Below are 19322 nucleotides of genomic sequence, written 5' to 3'. Positions count from 1 at the left end.
AAAAGCTGAATGTTAATATGAAACTGAAATTCGAAATACCGAATTGCTTTTTGTTCTTGGCAATACGCACTTGAATCAGACTCCACTTCCTGTATTAATCGGAGTCGCTCTTAGAGCGGCCATTTTGTTTTTCAGCGCTCTAGTCTTTTTTTTTAGTTATACCTACTTAAGGGATCAGATGCTGCAGACGCACCGCCGGCACACTATTGGCAAGCTGGTCTGCGGCCACAATACGATCCGAGCCAGCCACCCTGCTCATTCATTGACGGTTATCTCCAGGTCATTAGCTTTCTTAAAATCATTTAATGAGCCTGTTATGCACTCTTTCCCAAAGTAATACTGAAGGCACTTTGTCATGTTTTACATGCAGACACATTAAAATGGACTGTGGATGCTGGTAAAAATTTGGTGATTATTTTATTAGACTTATCAGCTACATTCGATACGATTTCCCATGATATCCTACTAAAACGCATGAACTGTGAAATCTCTTATCTTGCCCTATCTTGGATCAAATCCCTTCACTCAGATCATAGACAACTGGTTGTGGTAAGTCTTTTCAGAGAATAGAAAAGGTCCTACCTCAGGGATACCATAGCGCTCACCTCACAGCCCTGCTTTATTTAACATATACATAGCCCCCAGATTTCATTGATCACTTCTTTTGGAATTGAAACTGCATTTATGCTGACGACACGCAACTGATCTTGTTGTTGGATAAAGCATCCATCCGCTTGGAGTGCAAGTTTAAAAACTGCTGCTCGGTAAGTCCAATTCCTTTGACCCTGCTTTATGGTAGCCTAACTCCACGCCTCCTCCGCATGCGACAGTTGATGTTGTAAATAACCTTGGAGTATAGTTGTATGCTCTTTTGTCATTCTGTCCACAAGCTCTTGCAGTGGCAGGAACATGTGTTAACCTAAATAAATGATTGAAAATGCTTTTGATTACCTCCCACTAGCAGCAAGAAAGACATTGGCTTTTGCACTTACAGCATCCAGATTGGATTGCTGCAATACTTTGTATGCAAATGCCACAAAACAACCTGTTCAGAAACTGCAGGTGGTACAACACCCTGCTGCCAGCCTAGTAATGAAACTTCCTCAACGCTCATGGACATCGGCTGCCTTAAAAGCCCTATACTGGCTGACCGTACATAAGGTGGTCCTTTTTAAAATTCTCGTTCACTTTCAGAGCCTACGGAATGTAGGGGACCAAAAAAAAAAAAATCTAATTTCTAGATTCACTCCCTACACTATCAAGCGGCCTCCACATGCCAATCTTCTGAAGACCCCCCACTTTCAGACTCAAAACTAGAGGAGGCAAATCTTTGGCTGTTCTGGGCACAAAGGCGTGGAATCAACTCCCCTGTCACTTGAGACTCATAAATCTGAACTCCTCTTTAGAAAGCAGCTGAAGACCTGGCTTTTTGCTGCCGTCGAGTTGCAGTGTTACCCGATTAATCTTTGATTTTCTTCCTTTTTCAGGTAACTTCTGATGTACGAAGTCATTCTTTTAGCCACCCAGCACCAGGATGCTCCTCTGGGAGTGGCAGTGCGCTTTACAAGTACACTTTTCATTCATTCATAGGCTGCCACCCATTGCTCCAGCGACACAGGCCGCCACCCCTTGATCCAGAGGAACAAGCCATCACCCCTTGATCCAGCAGCACAAGCCGTCACCCATTGCTCCAGCGACACAGGCCGCCACCCCTTGATCCAGAGGAACAAGCCATCACCCCTTGATCCAGCAGCACAAGCCGTCACCCATTGCTCCAGCGACACAGGCCGCCACCCCTTGATCCAGAAGCACAAGCCGTCACCCCTTCATCCAGCGGCACAAGCAGCCACCCCTTGCAATTGAAACTTCATATCGACCAGCCTTAAAGGGGCCATCTCAACTAACACTATCAAACCAATGAACATTCGAGAATACCAGTTTGATTGCTAGAGATGCAGGGCTCGGCAACAAACTTTTTTTCTGCAGCACTGGATGGTTCCTTTAAGACTATTCCATGCTTCCATGTCGTGACCAGGTCCCTCCCTCTCATATCCTACTTCTCTCTTCTGCTGCAAGGCTGGGACTGCTTCGGATGCTGTGCAGGTTTATGTTTGTCATTCTACAGTATCCATTTACATCTTCGATTCAGACGCCACCGTCCCATTTGCGACATATCATAGCGGATGGGCAGTTGATATTCCAGACTACAGAGGGCCACAGAAAAACTCAAAATACATGCCCCCAAAATAATGTGACCGGTGTAGTCACATGCCAATCCAATGCATTACTAGCACTCACTGGTACCCACACCAGTCCCGGAGCACATTACACAAGCATCACATTCCCTTCCACTCCCCTTCTTCACCCCTCCCAGGGACCCGGTCCACTCACCTCAATCTGACCAATTGTTTCCTGGTATTCTTTGTCTCTTGTTTTGAAGAAAGATTCTGTTTCATGGATCAAATTTCCCAGGTTATCCTCCTGCTAAATAGATGATAAAAGAAGTGAATTAGTACACAAAGCCAGTGGGCAGGGGGCTCAGTTACAACACCCAGCGGCGCCAGAGGATTAGCTTAGCGCGAATCACGCAAAGACCTCCTTTCGCATATCAATGAATTCCGAAGGAGACCTTTGTCCATAGGCATGCTGTATATTAGTACTGTAGTATAACCTATCGGTGTGCCTCTTTGGATGACCAGAAACTTTGAAAGAGGCCAAGCACAGGGCTTACATGAGACTTATTCTGCGTTCAAAGCCAGACACATTCAAACATCAAACATCTATTTGTGCAAACTTCTAGAAAGACACTTCACCACAACGAAGGAGCAGAAAGTACATGTATATTATATAACAGCAAACAGTCCATCTGGGGGCGGAGGGAAAGGGGGGCAGGGAGCTCCTAGAAGCGGGTGCAGACGGCGAGATAAGGACACTCGCTCAAATGTATTCACACAACTTGAAAAAATACGCAGCACTCCTCTTGGATTCTTTAACTCAATTTATTGACCTTGCTCCTCTCCACCTACGCGTTTCGAACTAAACAGTCCTTGATCACGGTACTAACGTAAGTCCTTTGTTTATTTCAAGTGTTAGAATATGTGCTTTTTCAGCAGGCATATGGTTGATCCTATGTAGTATTTGCCACAGAAACATTCAATTAGATAGACCACAAATCGCGAGTCACAGGTGATTGTAGGAATTATGTATGAAGTATGAATGCATGCGTGGATAAAAACTACCAGGCCCACAATGCCTCATTATGGGCTAGTGTGGTGATTTGGTATAAATAGCTGAAATAAATCCACCACTCAAATTACTTTCAGATCTCACTATACTAATTCAACACTAATCCTTCTTGGGTTCTGGAGTTGCGTGCTACTCGCCGAAAAAGCACTTTGACGCCTTGTCTGGGGTAGTAAGCGCAATATAAATGCAATTGCAATACTAAATATAAATAGGTTTGTGGGTTTCATTGCGTGCATCCAAATCATCGGTGGTGCAGGAAATAGGCAATACCACATACGCCTCGTTTAATACTGCACAAACTTTCCTCCACATAAAAGATAGCCCGCAATCAAGTCCTTAGGAAGTATCCCGTTTATTAGCAACACTTGCCAATATTAATGGACGCGTTTGTGCTGATCTCACAGCCTTTATAAAATGTACCACTTCTTCCGGCATTGAAACCTTCACAGCAGGTGATGTCACTTGCATGAACATAAACAAATCCCTTTCATCTCAGTCTTTCTTTTACCTTATTCATATTTCAATTTTGCCATCACTTTGTTGTGCTAAAACTAATGAAATTCTTGTCGACGCAATAAACAGCTCAAGGACAGCTTTTTGGACAAACAGAACTGAATTCACTACTGAGCAGCGCCCACTCTACTAATGCATTGAAAATAAGACATTTTTCACTACTTAAGTACGGATTGCAAGAACTGTTTATTGCGCCGAGAATAATTTTATTTTAGCACAACAAAGTGATGGCAACATTGATACATTAAAGAGAAAGACTGAGATGAAAGTGATTTGTTTATGTTTATTCAAGTGTTTATGTAAGTGACATCACCCATCTCTCTCTCTCACACACACACACACACACACACAGATTTTCTAGAAAAAATGCTTAATTAAAAACAAGTTATGGTACAGTATAAAAAAATTAATCCTCTTGCTTAACCATTAATTGGTGAGATTTTCAATTATGATACAAAACCTATAAAGCACTCAGATTTACCAGCCACGGTAAGCAACGCAAGCAACCATAGTTCCCCAGGCAGGGTTCATGACCTCACACAGATGGTCTATGGCTACAGAGGCCAGATCTCATTTCGGCTAGAACCAATATGCAATGGGAGCATTCAACATGGTCTTTGGCCAGTCCCAGCACTTCAATACCGAGTGCCCAATCCCCTTTGATGGAAGGGCATGGCCTTCGAGCATGCCCTTCTTTTAACGCGCCTACCCCGAGAGGTGAACAGGCATGATTCCACCCAGACCAGTGTGTTATTTTATTTATTTGTTTATATTTATATGGCGCACAGCTACCCAACAAAGGGTTTCCCGGCGCAGCAGATCCCAATGTCAATGCGGTTACAGAAAACTAGATGTTAAATAGCCATGTTTTTAAGGCTTTTCTGAATTTGATGTAACTCGGCTCAGACCGCAATGTATGAGGCATTGAATTCCAAAGTGAGGGTCCGAGGAGTGAAAAGGACTTGCCACCCATATGTGACAGCTTGATCTTCGGAATTTCGAAATGATTTGCCGTGGAAGACCGAAGAGATCTGGAAGGTCGATAGGGGCGCACCAGGTTTTGCAGATATTTTGGAGCGGTATTAGTGGAAATCCTATGCATAAAGCATAGGGATTTAAATTTGACTCGATTCTCAATTTTTAGCCAGTGTAACTTCCTGATATATTTAGTGGTTGGAGTAGAGATGGGAATTTTCCAGAGTAGTCTGGCTGCTGCATTTTGTACTGACTGTAACCTGCGGACAGTGGCTTTATTAGCCCCCAGGTACAGAACGTTGCCATAATCTAGCCTAGATGTTATTAGGGCGTTGACAACTGTTTTCTTGGTGTTTTCAGGCAGCATCCAACAGATCTTTTTTAGCCATTTTAATATGGCGAAGCAGGTGGCCGAAGTCTTTACCGCTTGCTGGTGTAGACTGAGTGAGTCGTCAATAATGACGTCCAAGTTGCGGGCATGAGTGACAGGGGTAGGGGGGGTGCCCATATCAGTTGGCCAGTGTTGGGGTCCCCAAAGTTCTTTATTTTTGCCCAACGCGATTAACTCGTTTTTTTCGCCGTTTAGTTTTAGGAAGTTTTTTTGCATCCATTCAGCGATTTTACTAAGTCCGAGTTGTAGGGAAGAAGAACTGTCAGAGTCTACAGCTGATAAAGAAAAGAGCAGCTGAGAGTCATCAGCGTAAGAACACATTCAAATCCCTGTTTCCTCCACTATCTTGGCCAAGGGACTCATATATACGTTGAAAAGCAACGGGCTAAGAATGGAGCCCTGTGGTACTCCGTGTTTAAATGTCATGGTATCAGAGCAGGCAGTTTGTGAGAAGACCTGGAACGTGCGCTTTTCCAATAATGATCTAATCCAATTGAGAGCCGCCCCACGGATGCCCAGAGAGTGGAGTGTCTGGGCGAGGACCGCATGCGACACTGTGTCGAATGCCGCACTGAGGTCGAGTAGCACAAGTGCTACTGTTTCGCCCTTGTCGACCATACGACGGATATTTTCGGTTACCCCAACAAGGTAGTCTCTGTAGAAAAACCTGCACGGAATCCCGACTGGTGGGATGGTAACAGGTCATGAATGGTGATAAAATCCGTAAGGCAACGATGTACATGCATCTCTAATATTTTGGCAAAGATGGGCAGCAAGGATATTGGGCGGAAGTTAGCTGGTAAATTGGGGTCTGCGCCAGCTTTCTTCAAAAGCGGATGAATCATTGCATGCTTCCATTCATCGGGTACAGTTTGTTCCAGTAACGAAGCATTGAGAAGATCAGTAATAGTAGCTAAAACGTTGCTGTTAAGTTGCTTTAAAACTGAGCATGGCAATGGGTCTTTAGGTGAGCCAGATTTAATAGTTTTTAGCAGCCTTTGAACCATATCAGGATTCAGCAAGGGCCAACTATCAAGTGTGGCAGAAAATGCATCAGCCAGAGTAGGGCAATCAGGAGTACCTATGGCCTTGCCTGGAAGAGGTGATGCACAATTAGAGGTAGCTTCAGAGGTTGAATCATGTTTATTAGAAGCTTGATTAATATCTTGGTGAATTTTGTCGACTTTGTTGATAAAGAAGGCGGCTAACAGGTCACATTGTGTTTTGTTAAGTTGCGGTGGAAGTTGAGATGTATTGGAGCCAGCCAGCTCTTTTACTAACTTGAAAAGTGTTTTGGAGTGGTCTAAAGCATTTGTGATTTTAGTGCAGATGAATTCTGCTTTAGCTTTGCTACACTGCTTTTGGTATGTTATTAACTGAATTTTATATTTTTCCTTGTCTGCAGGCGAGTAACTCCTCCTCCATTGACGTTCCAAGTTTTTACATCTAGTTTTTTCATTTTGTAAAATATCATTGAACCAGGGTGCAGGAGAGCGGTGGGTATTTAGTTTTAGCTTTGTTTTGGGCAGGGTGGAATCAATGGCTGCAAAAAGCCAATTTTGTATTGTAGAGGAAAGCTGTTGGACAGTAGTCTTAGTACAAGGACGATGTTCTTCCAGGAGGGCGTTAAGACTATCAATGTCCAGTTCTTTCCATTTTCTTATAAACTGAGTGGGTAAGGGTGTGTTTTCTTTATTTGTTAGATCAACCTGAAGAGCAAATTTAACCAAATAGTGATCGGACCAGGGCAAAGGCTGGGCAGAATGCGTCACAATATTGTTAAGATTAGAGAAAATAGGATCTAACAGGTGTCCAGCACGGTGTGTAGGCCCTGAGTTCTTTAAGGTTAAATTGAGAGCTGCTAAGTCATTAATAAAATCTTTGGCCAGAGAGCATTCCTCATCCTCTAGATGCAAGTTTATATCGCCTAGGATTGTGAAATTGGCAGTTCTTATGACTAACGGTCCGATAAGTTCTGACATATTAGTCACCCATTTGGATGCTGGCCCCGGAGGCCGATAAACAAGGACTCCGGATAGGGTGAAATTGGGGGCTAGTGTGAGTTTGAAAGTCGCCGCTTCACAACCACCACATGAAAGAGGTTTAAATTCGCACTTAAATTTTTTTTTGAAGATGATAGCAATTCCTCCGCCAGGTTTCTTATCCCTGTCAAGTCTAGTTATAGCGTAAGAGTCTGGAAGTGCCATAGCTATATCTGGACCTGAACTCTCTTTGAGCCATGTTTCTGTTATAAACAATGCGTCGGGTGCTTCATCTAAAAGCAGGTTAAAAATGTCTGTTTTATGCATTGATAAAGAGCGACTATTGAGGCTAATGAAGGAAAATGATTTTGACTTTGATTTTGGATGGTTCTTGATGGAATCAGTCAGCGTGGATTTGAGCCCTACAGGGTCAATGTGTAATTGGCAGGTTTGACAGGAATCCTTCTCCCACCCCAATTTTAACAACCTGCAGGAGGGTTTTATTGCCGGTTGTAGAGTCTTCAAGTAGGCTGACGTATATTTGATGTATGGGGATTCTATGGAATTTATTGCTACATCGGCTGTGGGAGGTACCTGTACAAGGTCGGAGACCGAGCCATATGGTGATGCCATAGCCCTGAGGCACATCCGAGGCGCGGACGGGTGCAGACGGGCTGACTCTGGCGTGACTCCGGCGCTGAGGAGGCGCGACCGCTAGCGTGGAGAACAACCGTTTCCTTAAACACAGGACACTAGAGCGCTCTCACCGCTCTCGCCCCCTCACTCAAGATGGCCGCTGTAGATGATGTAATCACTAACCCTCGATCTACAGCCCTAAAATCGGCTGGGACTGTCAGAACAAGGCGAAAATAGTGGCAAGTGAGTGCCAAGTATGCTGAGTGCAAACAGTATGTAAATTCAACAATTTAAAATTCGTCGTTTTAAAAATCTAACAAGTTGCACGCAGTAGCTCGAATAGCTCCTTGCGTGATCAGAGGTCAAGGATAATGTTAGCAAAGCGGTGGATCTCGCGCCTGCTTCCTAGGGGCTCCTTAAATACAGGACACTAGAGCGCTCTCACCGCTCTCGCCCCCTCACTCAAGATGGCCGCCGTAGATGATGTAATCACTAACCCTCGATCTACATCCCTAAAATCGGCTGGGACCGTCAGAACAAGGCGAAAATAGTGGCAAGTGAGTGCCAAGTATGCTGAGTGGGTGGTGGGTGCAGGGCCTAGCCTTCACTATGGCCATGTACTTCAGTCCAGAGTACTCCACCTCCTAGAACAGCATCATTGACGTTATTGACGGTACCGCCATGGGAAATTCGGCGGCTCCTTGCTATGCAAATCTTTACATGAGAGCATTTGAAGAGAATCATATTTTATGTCACAACAACTGGCTTCAACATGGCAAATTATTTTTGCGATACATAGACGATATATTCCTACTATGGAGTGGTACAATGGATGACCTAACATCTTTTCTTGAGACATGGAACACGTTCAACGAAAGAATTCGCTTCACTTGGGAATACAGCAAAACATGCATCCATTATTTGGATGTGGAAATCTCTAGAGAACGAGACCAATGGCAGACCACCATTTTCCGAAAACCTACAGATAGAAATTCCACCTTGCATTATACCAGTTTTCACCGGTTAGGTTTAAAGAATAATTTACCTTATGCACAACTCCTTCGTATCAAAAGAATTGTATCTAATGAGAATGAAAGCATCAAACAAATGAAAATCACGTTGGAGAGATTGAAAGCAAGGGGATATCCTACCCCCATCTTGGATCTAGCTGTGGAAAGAACAAGTAGAATCAGTAGGAATGAACTCCTACAAGTGAAAGCCAAGGAACAGTCCGACCGGATGGTCGTAGTCTCCAAATTTTCTAAGATTTCCAACAAGTTTCAGTCCATTATTCGTAAACATTGGCCCATTTTGGCAATTGAACCTGATTTCAATGGTCTTTTTAGTCAACCACCCATGTTTGCATTTACCCGAGGCAGAAATCTTAAGGAAATTCTGAACCAACCACAGTCCACCAAGAGTACGACAACCTACTCAGGTCTCAAACCTTGCTACAATTGTAGTAACTGTAACAACTGTATAACAGGGAACACCACGAGACATCCCATGAAAGGTCACATGATTAAATTACGTGTTAATGCTACCTGCAACAGTGCTAACGTAATTTATATGTTGAAATGCCCGTGTGGCAAATGTTACATCGGCCACACAGAACGTAAAATACGTGTTCGCATTTTGGAACACAAAAGCAACATTCGCACGCACAATCAAAAATCCAGTGTAGCGAACCATTTCCATGAACAAAGACACAATGTGGCACAATTGAAGTTTCTTATCCTTGAACAGGTTAAAGTGACACACAATAATAAGAACACTCTCCTTAAACGAGAGAACTTTTGGATCCGCTCAATGTCCACGATGGTGCCTGATGGTCTTAATGACCGGATTGAATTTTTATGTTATCTGTAATTTGCATATGACATACTGTATACACTCATTCCATTATGTATTTCTTTAACTTAATATTGTTTTTTGCATACATGTAATACGTTGCTGTTATTATTTAGCTGCTCGTAATTTTGTAATGTGGTGTAATATATGGTGGTTCTCACACTGGGATAAGCACAGGCACGTTTTTATTCACTGGGACGGATAGTCCGTTCTTTATTTTTGTGACCCGTAGTATTTTGTTTATGTTTATACACACTGCATTTTAAGAGTCGGGAGTATGGGTTCGACACTTGGTTTTCGCGTTTCCCGCTTTGACTGGGAACTTTGTGCACACTGTTTCAAGTAAGTTACCCCTTTCGGGATTCACTTCGCGGTTCTCTCCGCTTCTAGAGACCACACTCGTCGTTTCTCCGGTCGCGGTGATTCCGCGGCTTGAGAACACTGTCGTTCTGTTCACCTTTGTTTAAACAACACGCTTGGGGCTACAGGATCTGTTTTAGCTGCACAGTTGATTACGTACACTTTGGTTTTACAGTTTTGGGTTTGTGGTGTTGTCTATACTATTGAGACACCTTTCTGAACACTATGACGGTTACTTGGATGTCACTTTTCACGCTTCTTCTGTTAACACCATGGGTTTATAATTACATTTTTTGTCATGGTTATCGGTATATTTACGGATATTATACTCTGGCTTTTTATTTATTATTAGATTATGTGTATTGCTACATGTGCATGCAGACTTCTTTTTCGAGTATTGATTATTTGAACTGCCTTTTGAATATGGCTTATTTGGATTGTTTTTTCGTAGAGTATTCCCCTGAAGAAGGGCTATGCCCGAAATGCATCGGGATGTGTAAATACCATGAGGAAAATGATGATATGATATGGATTTGATTCTATGGAACCATAAATAACGCTGGGTGAATTAACCTACGTGGCAAATAAATTACAATGTGAACACTTGGAATATTGTTCCTTCATATACTTTTTGATGAATCTTCTGATTTAAATAAAAAGACCCCTCGGTCTCTACATGTTGTGCTCAGAGCAGCCCTCTCCTGGTTGAGAGGACCCTGTATTAGTTCCTTGGATTTTACACTGTGAGGCCAGACAGTGTTTCACTCTAGTAGCACACTTCAAACTATCACTTTGGATTACCTGAGAGCACTTGGTTGTGCGAGTTCCACTTTCTTTATTAATTGTTCTAATTCTTTTCTGACCACGGATCTCTGCACACTGCAATTATGAATTTTGATACAGTTTCTGGTATGACTGATTTGAAGGCGAGCACCTTCGCCTTCACCAAAGAGGATGCTGATAAAATTTATGGTCTTATACAGGAAGACATCACATCTACCAGTAGTCCTCGAAGCGTGGAGAGTAACATCAGACAATTACTCTACCTTCTAAAAAAACAATCCAATCAAAAGTTACACGCTAGCCCCCTCATTCGGTACCACCGTGTCCAAAGGATCCCTAGAGGCCTAAGGGTCCCTTTAAAACCGTTATTATGTAAGAACAATGTGCAATTTGTTGAACGATGGTATGCTATACTTAATAAATGTTCCCTGGACCTCATCCTCCTGATCGTGGAGGAGTTGTCCAGAACATTGGAAGAACTGAAATTGGAAATTGATAATGTTCAAAAGGAGCTGGACGAAGCCATGTCCGCTGAAGAACTGACCACCATGTTGGAGGACGTAAAGACACAACTTGAGAAACACACGAGGGAGATACAGGGAAGGAAATTAAGGAAGTTTAAAAGAGACACCATAGATTACAAGCTCGGCGAGGTGTACACTTGGGCAGAAGTGTACGCCCGCCGAAGGTCTAATAAACCATACAATCCATTTTCAGGCAATGAAACATCATCTTCGGAGGATGACAATCGCTCCAGACCAACCAAGACTCCTGTCAATGTTGACACTCCAACTCCCAGTACCTCGACTGATACTGCGGTTCATTTTTTAGAAACAGGTTCGGAACCACAAAAAGAACCCGGGGGAGAAAAACCCGCCGAGGGATCAGAAAGAACTCCATCAGCAGGCAAACCCAAAAGAACAAACAGGAAACGTTAACTCCTGAAGAGAATTTGGTAATCAATATCTCCTCTATGGAACTAACTAAAGAGCAAAACACCACTTTACAAAAAGGACAATCATACGTGCCCACGACCAACTCCAATACCTTGGAGCTTGAAGTGAGCACGTTCAAACTCATTCGCAACATACGTCTTCGTCATTATTTCAAAAACATCTGTCCTACCGATACTCTGGAAGAAGATATGCTCCGAGGTCTTAGACCGCACAGTACCTTTATGGCACCTCAGAGTCATAAAATCATTGATTCTTTTGAAAATCTGGTGAAACAAGAGATTGGCAAACTCCCTTTTCAACCACCCATGAAACGTGGTAATCTCTCAAAAAAAGAAAAGAGCATACTTAGAGAACTGGCTGACAATCCTTCCATCACGTGCCAGAACGCAGATAAGGGTGGCGCATTAGTCATCATGGACACTAGCTTTTATGAACAAAATATTGAAGCTCACATCAGTGATTCCAACACATATGACTTTCTTGATTGTGACCCAACCACGGAGTTTACTAAAAAGTTGACACAGCTGATCACTACAACTTTTGAAAATGGTACTATTAATGACAGAACCAGAAGATTCTTAACACCCATGAATCCTAAACCTCCTGTTTTATACATGTTGCCGAAGATGCACAAACATCCTACAAATCCACCGTTTCGACCAATCGTATCTACCAGAGGTAGCATTCATCAGAATACTGGCAGATTTCTCGATAGATACCTACAACCATTTGTCCTTGAGACAAGGTCACATGTTCGCGATACCACTGATTTTCTACAAAAAATTGAACCAGTTATGAATGATTTGAAAAACATGGAAATCATCATGTGTACAGTGGACGTATGTTCACTATATACCTCCATCCCCCATGATGGAGGCATAGAAGCCATCAAACAGATTTTAGCATCTTCTGACCTTGATTCTGACTTGAAAGTTTTTCTGATGCAACTAACTATTTTTACCCTCTATCACAGCTACTTCACTGTTCTGGATAAATGGATCCTCCAACTTAATGGTACCGCCATGGGAAATTCGGCGGCTCCTTGCTATGCAAATCTTTACATGAGAGCATTTGAAGAGAATCATATTTTATGTCACAACAACTGGCTTCAACATGGCAAATTATTTTTGCGATACATAGACGATATATTCCTACTATGGAGTGGTACAATGGATGACCTAACATCTTTTCTTGAGACATGGAACACGTTCAACGAAAGAATTCGCTTCACTTGGGAATACAGCAAAACATGCATCCATTATTTGGATGTGGAAATCTCTAGAGAACGAGACCAATGGCAGACCACCATTTTCCGAAAACCTACAGATAGAAATTCCACCTTGCATTATACCAGTTTTCACCGGTTAGGTTTAAAGAATAATTTACCTTATGCACAACTCCTTCGTATCAAAAGAATTGTGTCTAATGAGAATGAAAGCATCAAACAAATGAAAATCACGTTGGAGAGATTGAAAGCAAGGGGATATCCTACCCCCATCTTGGATCTAGCTGTGGAAAGAACAAGTAGAATCAGTAGGAATGAACTCCTACAAGTGAAAGCCAAGGAACAGTCCGACCGGATGGTCGTAGTCTCCAAATTTTCTAAGATTTCCATCAAGTTTCAGTCCATTATTCGTAAACATTGGCCCATTTTGGCAATTGAACCTGATTTCAATGGTCTTTTTAGTCAACCACCCATGTTTGCATTTACCCGAGGCAGAAATCTTAAGGAAATTCTGAACCAACCACAGTCCACCAAGAGTACGACAACCTACTCAGGTCTCAAACCTTGCTACAATTGTAGTAACTGTAACAACTGTATAACAGGGAACACCACGAGACATCCCATGAAAGGTCACATGATTAAATTACGTGTTAATGCTACCTGCAACAGTGCTAACGTAATTTATATGTTGAAATGCCCGTGTGGCAAATGTTACATCGGCCACACAGAACGTAAAATACGTGTTCGCATTTTGGAACACAAAAGCAACATTCGCACGCACAATCAAAAATCCAGTGTAGCGAACCATTTCCATGAACAAAGACACAATGTGGCACAATTGAAGTTTCTTATCCTTGAACAGGTTAAAGTGACACACAATAATAAGAACACTCTCCTTAAACGAGAGAACTTTTGGATCCGCTCAATGTCCACGATGGTGCCTGATGGTCTTAATGACCGGATTGAATTTTTATGTTATCTGTAATTTGCATATGACATACTGTATACACTCATTCCATTATGTATTTCTTTAACTTAATATTGTTTTTTGCATACATGTAATACGTTGCTGTTATTATTTAGCTGCTCGTAATTTTGTAATGTGGTGTAATATATGGTGGTTCTCACACTGGGATAAGCACAGGCACGTTTTTATTCACTGGGACGGATAGTCCGTTCTTTATTTTTGTGACCCGTAGTATTTTGTTTATGTTTATACACACTGCATTTTAAGAGTCGGGAGTATGGGTTCGACACACTTGGTTTTCGCGTTTCCCGCTTTGACTGGGAACTTTGTGCACACTGTTTCAAGTAAGTTACCCCTTTCGGGATTCACTTCGCGGTTCTCTCCGCTTCTAGAGACCACACTCGTCGTTTCTCCGGTCGCGGTGATTCCGCGGCTTGAGAACACTGTCGTTCTGTTCACCTTTGTTTAAACAACACGCTTGGGGCTACAGGATCTGTTTTAGCTGCACAGTTGATTACGTACACTTTGGTTTTACAGTTTTGGGTTTGTGGTGTTGTCTATACTATTGAGACACCTTTCTGAACACTATGACGGTTACTTGGATGTCACTTTTCACGCTTCTTCTGTTAACACCATGGGTTTATAATTACATTTTTTGTCATGGTTATCGGTATATTTACGGATATTATACTCTGGCTTTTTATTTATTATTAGATTATGTGTATTGCTACATGTGCATGCAGACTTCTTTTTCGAGTATTGATTATTTGAACTGCCTTTTGAATATGGCTTATTTGGATTGTTTTTTCGTAGAGTATTCCCCTGAAGAAGGGCTATGCCCGAAATGCATCGGGATGTGTAAATACCATGAGGAAAATGATGATATGATATGGATTTGATTCTATGGAACCATAAATAACGCTGGGTGAATTAACCTACGTGGCAAATAAATTACAATGTGAACACTTGGAATATTGTTCCTTCATATACTTTTTGATGAATCTTCTGATTTAAATAAAAAGACCCCTCGGTCTCTACATGTTGTGCTCAGAGCAGCCCTCTCCTGGTTGAGAGGACCCTGTATTAGTTATTTCCAGGTTACCTGTGACATTCTGAGAACTGAATTGGGGGGCACTAGGATTGCTTTGCTTGCTGGTAACTTTAAAGTGTTCTCTACTTAAGCATTTTAGGAAAATGTCAATGGATTTTTTAATAACACTACTTTTCAGTTTGGAGTATCGCACTATAGCTATTGTTTACAAAATATAACATTTTTTGTGAATTACTGTGTAATGATCTTTTGATCCCAGTTCACGTGCCACCGCCCACAGCTTACTGTGCGTGACCTTCGGACATGCACTGCCGACTCTGGCCAGGGCAAGGCCTGTGCTCAGGTCCTGCATTCACTACTCTTGGCTGCAGAGCCGACTGTGCACAGCTTTTGCTTATGCACTTTGGTCAAGGTGTAAGGCCAGGGTCTTTGTAAACAGCCGATATTCACTCCAAATATACCCACTTTCCACAGACTTCAGCAGCACAGAGTGGTCAGTGAGTCTTCAGCTGTGCAGAGCAGGCTCTGGGCACGGGGAATGGCCATGGTCTACGACCACTCCCGTTGGCCAGTGGGTCTGCTGATCATAAAATTCACTCATGTGCAGTCACCTTGCACGTAGGATCCTGATAGCCAATCCATATAGCCCTCCGTTGAGCCCACTGAACACTGCGTTTGGACATGTGCAGGAGGTTCTAACTGCCTGTGGCCATACCCTGCACCCACAGCCTGCCGCACAAGAACTATACAGCTATGCACAGTGGCCATAGACTCAAGACGCTGCCCATGGCCTGTGCACTTTGTGTAGCCCAAGTGCTTGCTGCACACAGCCTCTGGTCATGTGCAGACTCTGATGGTAGGACCAGGTCTGCAGGCTGGCTGGAGCCCAATCCAACTTGCCTCAGAACAGAGCCTGCTGAAGTTCTTGAACAAGAGCCCTTTAAATTGAAAGATCATATGAGTTTTTGGGAGGGTCTGAAACCAACATCGAACGAGGTCCAGAACTGGTTGGAATTTCTAAAAAATGGCGTTCTAATTTACATATTTTTCTGCCAAATGAACAGCAGCTTTCTATCTTTATGGCAAGTTTGGTGTAATGTATCCAGTAGTTTTTACTGTATGAGAGAGCAAATAGTCCTATGGGCCTTGAAAAAAAACTATTCTCTTGACCCCTTCGGGAGACATCTACATAGTGCATTCAGGTTAGATTTACTAAATATCTGCCAAATGGTGGTCAAGAAAGTCAAAACAGACCATTTCCGTGTTAAGTGCAATTTAAAATGTGAGCAACAGAGACTAAATAAATCATATATTATGTGTGTGTATATATACACACACAGCGGTACAAAAGGGGGTGGTGATGGACGGAGCCTCTGAACCAATCAAACACTCACACCCAGTCAAAAGATCGGGGTTTAATCCATCACCATTCTTTAGCCCACTCTGCCACCCCAGTTCAGACATGGCCATATGCAAATCAGTCTGACCCTGTGCCTCATGGGAATAGTCCAGCCCGAACTGCCAAGCCATGCCTTCCCTGGACCGGAAACAAGCTTCCTCGGACCGGTTTCCATCACCACCCCCTTTTGTACCGCTTTGTTCGCCATAAGTTGGCAGGGTATGCTCAGACGTGAGTCCCTTGCTCACTTTGGATTGAGACTGCATATTTAAAATTTCAGCTGAAATCTGACAGACACTTTATCATACCCGACTGAAAGCTTTTGTATGCAACTATTTCTTAAATATTATATTTCTTAGGGGTGTAACACCCCAAACATCCAACTTGAAGCTACGCCTTTGCACACCTTGCTGTGCGCTGTGAGAAAGGAAGGTAGGCTAAGAGCCTCCTGAGCCTTTTCCCAAGATCGATTATCAGAAATCATAGCCTCCCGATTGACTCTTCCGGTCCGTCACCTTGAGCAGCACCATGTCCCACCCCCATCTCACTACTCCTACCCACCCCATGGAATCTACATATTTAGATAGCCATGTCTGCTGAAGTCTACTAAATCATCAATATGACACCCTTCAGCACAGCAAAAGCAAAGTAGGTGAAAAGCATTCTGTATTCTGCAGCCACAGCAAATTGCTTGCCCTCTCTGCAGAGCTGCAGCGTGCCACATGATACACGATAATGGAGAGTTATAAATTAAACACGCCTGCAGACTGATTTCTTGGACTCAAACTGAATTGTACGGTCCCCTGGGCTCATATGATCCACCGGAGCTGTAGAGCTGCTGCTTGGCGAGGAGACGCAGAGGCCTGCCGCAGACGCGACAGCAGAGTAGACACTTGATTCAACACGCGATGTCAATCATACCACCCACCACAAGAACACGCAATTTCCTGTGGGCTGCAGTTAAACCCCTAGAAATAGAATTCATAACGCCATAGGCAAGCACTAAGATGGGGGTGGGGGATAGGCAGGGGGGCCAGACTAAGGGAACAGCAAAAGACCAACCAAGATCTGCGTGGTCTGGAGAAGGGAGCTAAGTGGGTAGCACCAACTTGTTCATGTGGGGGGGCAAGAGGTGGGCATTTAGATACTAGACATGTCTAGGCATTCGACAATTACTAAGCAGCAAAAAGTGCATTTTGCAGCGCTCTGCAGAAATCTGCTGCTAGCAAAGGGTCACTTTCAAAGAGAAACAAATGGCCGCCTGCCAATGTGAACATTAAAGAGGACCGTGCTGCGTCAGGACACCAGGGATGCAAAACTGACCTCTGAAGGATTGAAGTTCTATACACAGCACATCGATGAGCTACAGAAAGACCCCGGCATACAAGGATTCTCATCCCCGCCCCCTGTGAAACTAGAAACCCCAAGCAAACAAGTCCTAGGCATACACATACGTGTTCATGCACAGTTATAACCGGATTAACACAGCCTTCCTGTACAGTGTACAGGTCGCTTGGGGCTACACAGGAACAGCCCCTCCACCCAAACAAGAAACCCCCAGCAAACGAGCCCTAGGCGTAGACATACCTGTCCATGCACCTTTATAAGAGGATTAACACAGCGTTCCTGCACAATGTACATTTTTTAAACTCCGCTGAATGTCAGTCCGCACAGCTACTGGCCTAGCATTTGACTCACAGCACCAAAGTTCACTCTAAAGAGGATTTATTACTTGTATTTTTTTGTTTTCTATAGATTTCCAAGTTAATGCAGCCAGAAAGGACTGTTTTCTGTGTTTACAATTTAAGGCTCCCATTTTTCCGGTTTAACTGATTTTATGTAATGTGGAAATACAGGCTCCCTGCACACTGCAGAGGGTACCTCTGTCCCAGCATTCAAACCTGCCGCATAAAGACCCAGTGCAAACTTCTTCCTTTGTGTACAGAACGATCATTTTGAGAGGCTGGCGCACAGGACCCCGCCCCCCCCCATCCACTGGCCAATAAACAAACCTGCACTAGATATGTACCCAGACTTGCATTCCCTGTAGAAGGGCTGTAACTGGAGAAGCAGCCTGTCGACGCAATACATGTGGTCCCCCAGCGCTTCCCATCGTCCTAAGATACAAGGATCACACAGCACACTATAACCCCCACTTGCATCTGTACGGATCCACTGTAAATGAATAAGCAGGCTATACAAAGACACCAGCACACAGACTTACACCTGCACCTTTCTGGAAAGGTTGAACTATGCAAGCGCAGCCTATCTGAATCGACCCAAGCCCTTAACACCCCAGAACTTGCTGTCCACCTAAAGTCCCAATCACATCTCAGAAAAGCATGCAACTGGAGTGGTTGCATATGATTTTTTGCTCACACCTTGACACGTGCATACCCACAAGTTAACCTGCTTATAAGGACTACAAATTTGAGAGGCCGCCTACATGGTTGCAGCACGAGGCCCGAACAAACAAGAACCTGCTACGCAGGCAACCCCCACTTACATTTGACAGGATTGCAGTTAGAAAAGATACTCATGGACCCCTTTACCACTCCCCCCACACAAGGACCACAGCACATCTAACCCCCACTCATCTCTCACTGGAACCGTTGTAAGAATGATAACAGCCTATCCGTGTGCTACAATCAGTTCACAACCCCATCTGCACACATACCTCTCTGAGTCTCTACAGAGGATGGAGTATGTTTTCACGACACACACCACCCCCCCACCTCCATCCCCAGCCTGCAAAGACCTCAGGGACATGTACCTTTACTTGCACCTGTGTGGCGGGATACTGGAGAAACATCTGGTCCATCTGATGCACACAGACACATTCTGCCCTATCCATGTCTGCATGTGTTTCAGCACCCATACCTCTGCCTGCACATTTATGGAAGAATTGGTAAAACAGAAGCAGGCTATCCATGTGATGCTTGTGGACCATTACGTGCCCCAACCTCCAGCCCACACGCAGCCGAAAG

The 19322-nt window shown here is 43.6% G+C and overlaps 1 protein-coding gene across 3 annotated transcripts in view; it reads right to left on the bottom strand.

Annotated features, from left to right (window-relative positions):
• Positions 1 to 19322, bottom strand: part of IFFO2 (intermediate filament family orphan 2) — a 153058-nt gene that overhangs the window by 9467 nt on the left and 124269 nt on the right. For 2 of the 3 annotated variants that reach the window (XM_078642516.1, XM_078642519.1), the window contains one exon: positions 2392 to 2484. In XM_078642516.1, the coding sequence (XP_078498642.1) occupies positions 2392 to 2484 (93 nt within the window). The remainder of the gene's footprint in view (positions 1 to 2391; positions 2485 to 19322) is intronic. The other variant, XM_078642518.1, reaches the window with a different exon arrangement.

Source organism: Lissotriton helveticus, chromosome 5_1 (genome assembly GCF_964261635.1).
Source record: "Lissotriton helveticus chromosome 5_1, aLisHel1.1, whole genome shotgun sequence".
Lineage (NCBI taxonomy): Eukaryota > Metazoa > Chordata > Amphibia > Caudata > Salamandridae > Lissotriton > Lissotriton helveticus.
Note: the sequence above shows the minus strand (reverse complement) of the source record. Positions and strands in the feature narration are given on the sequence as shown.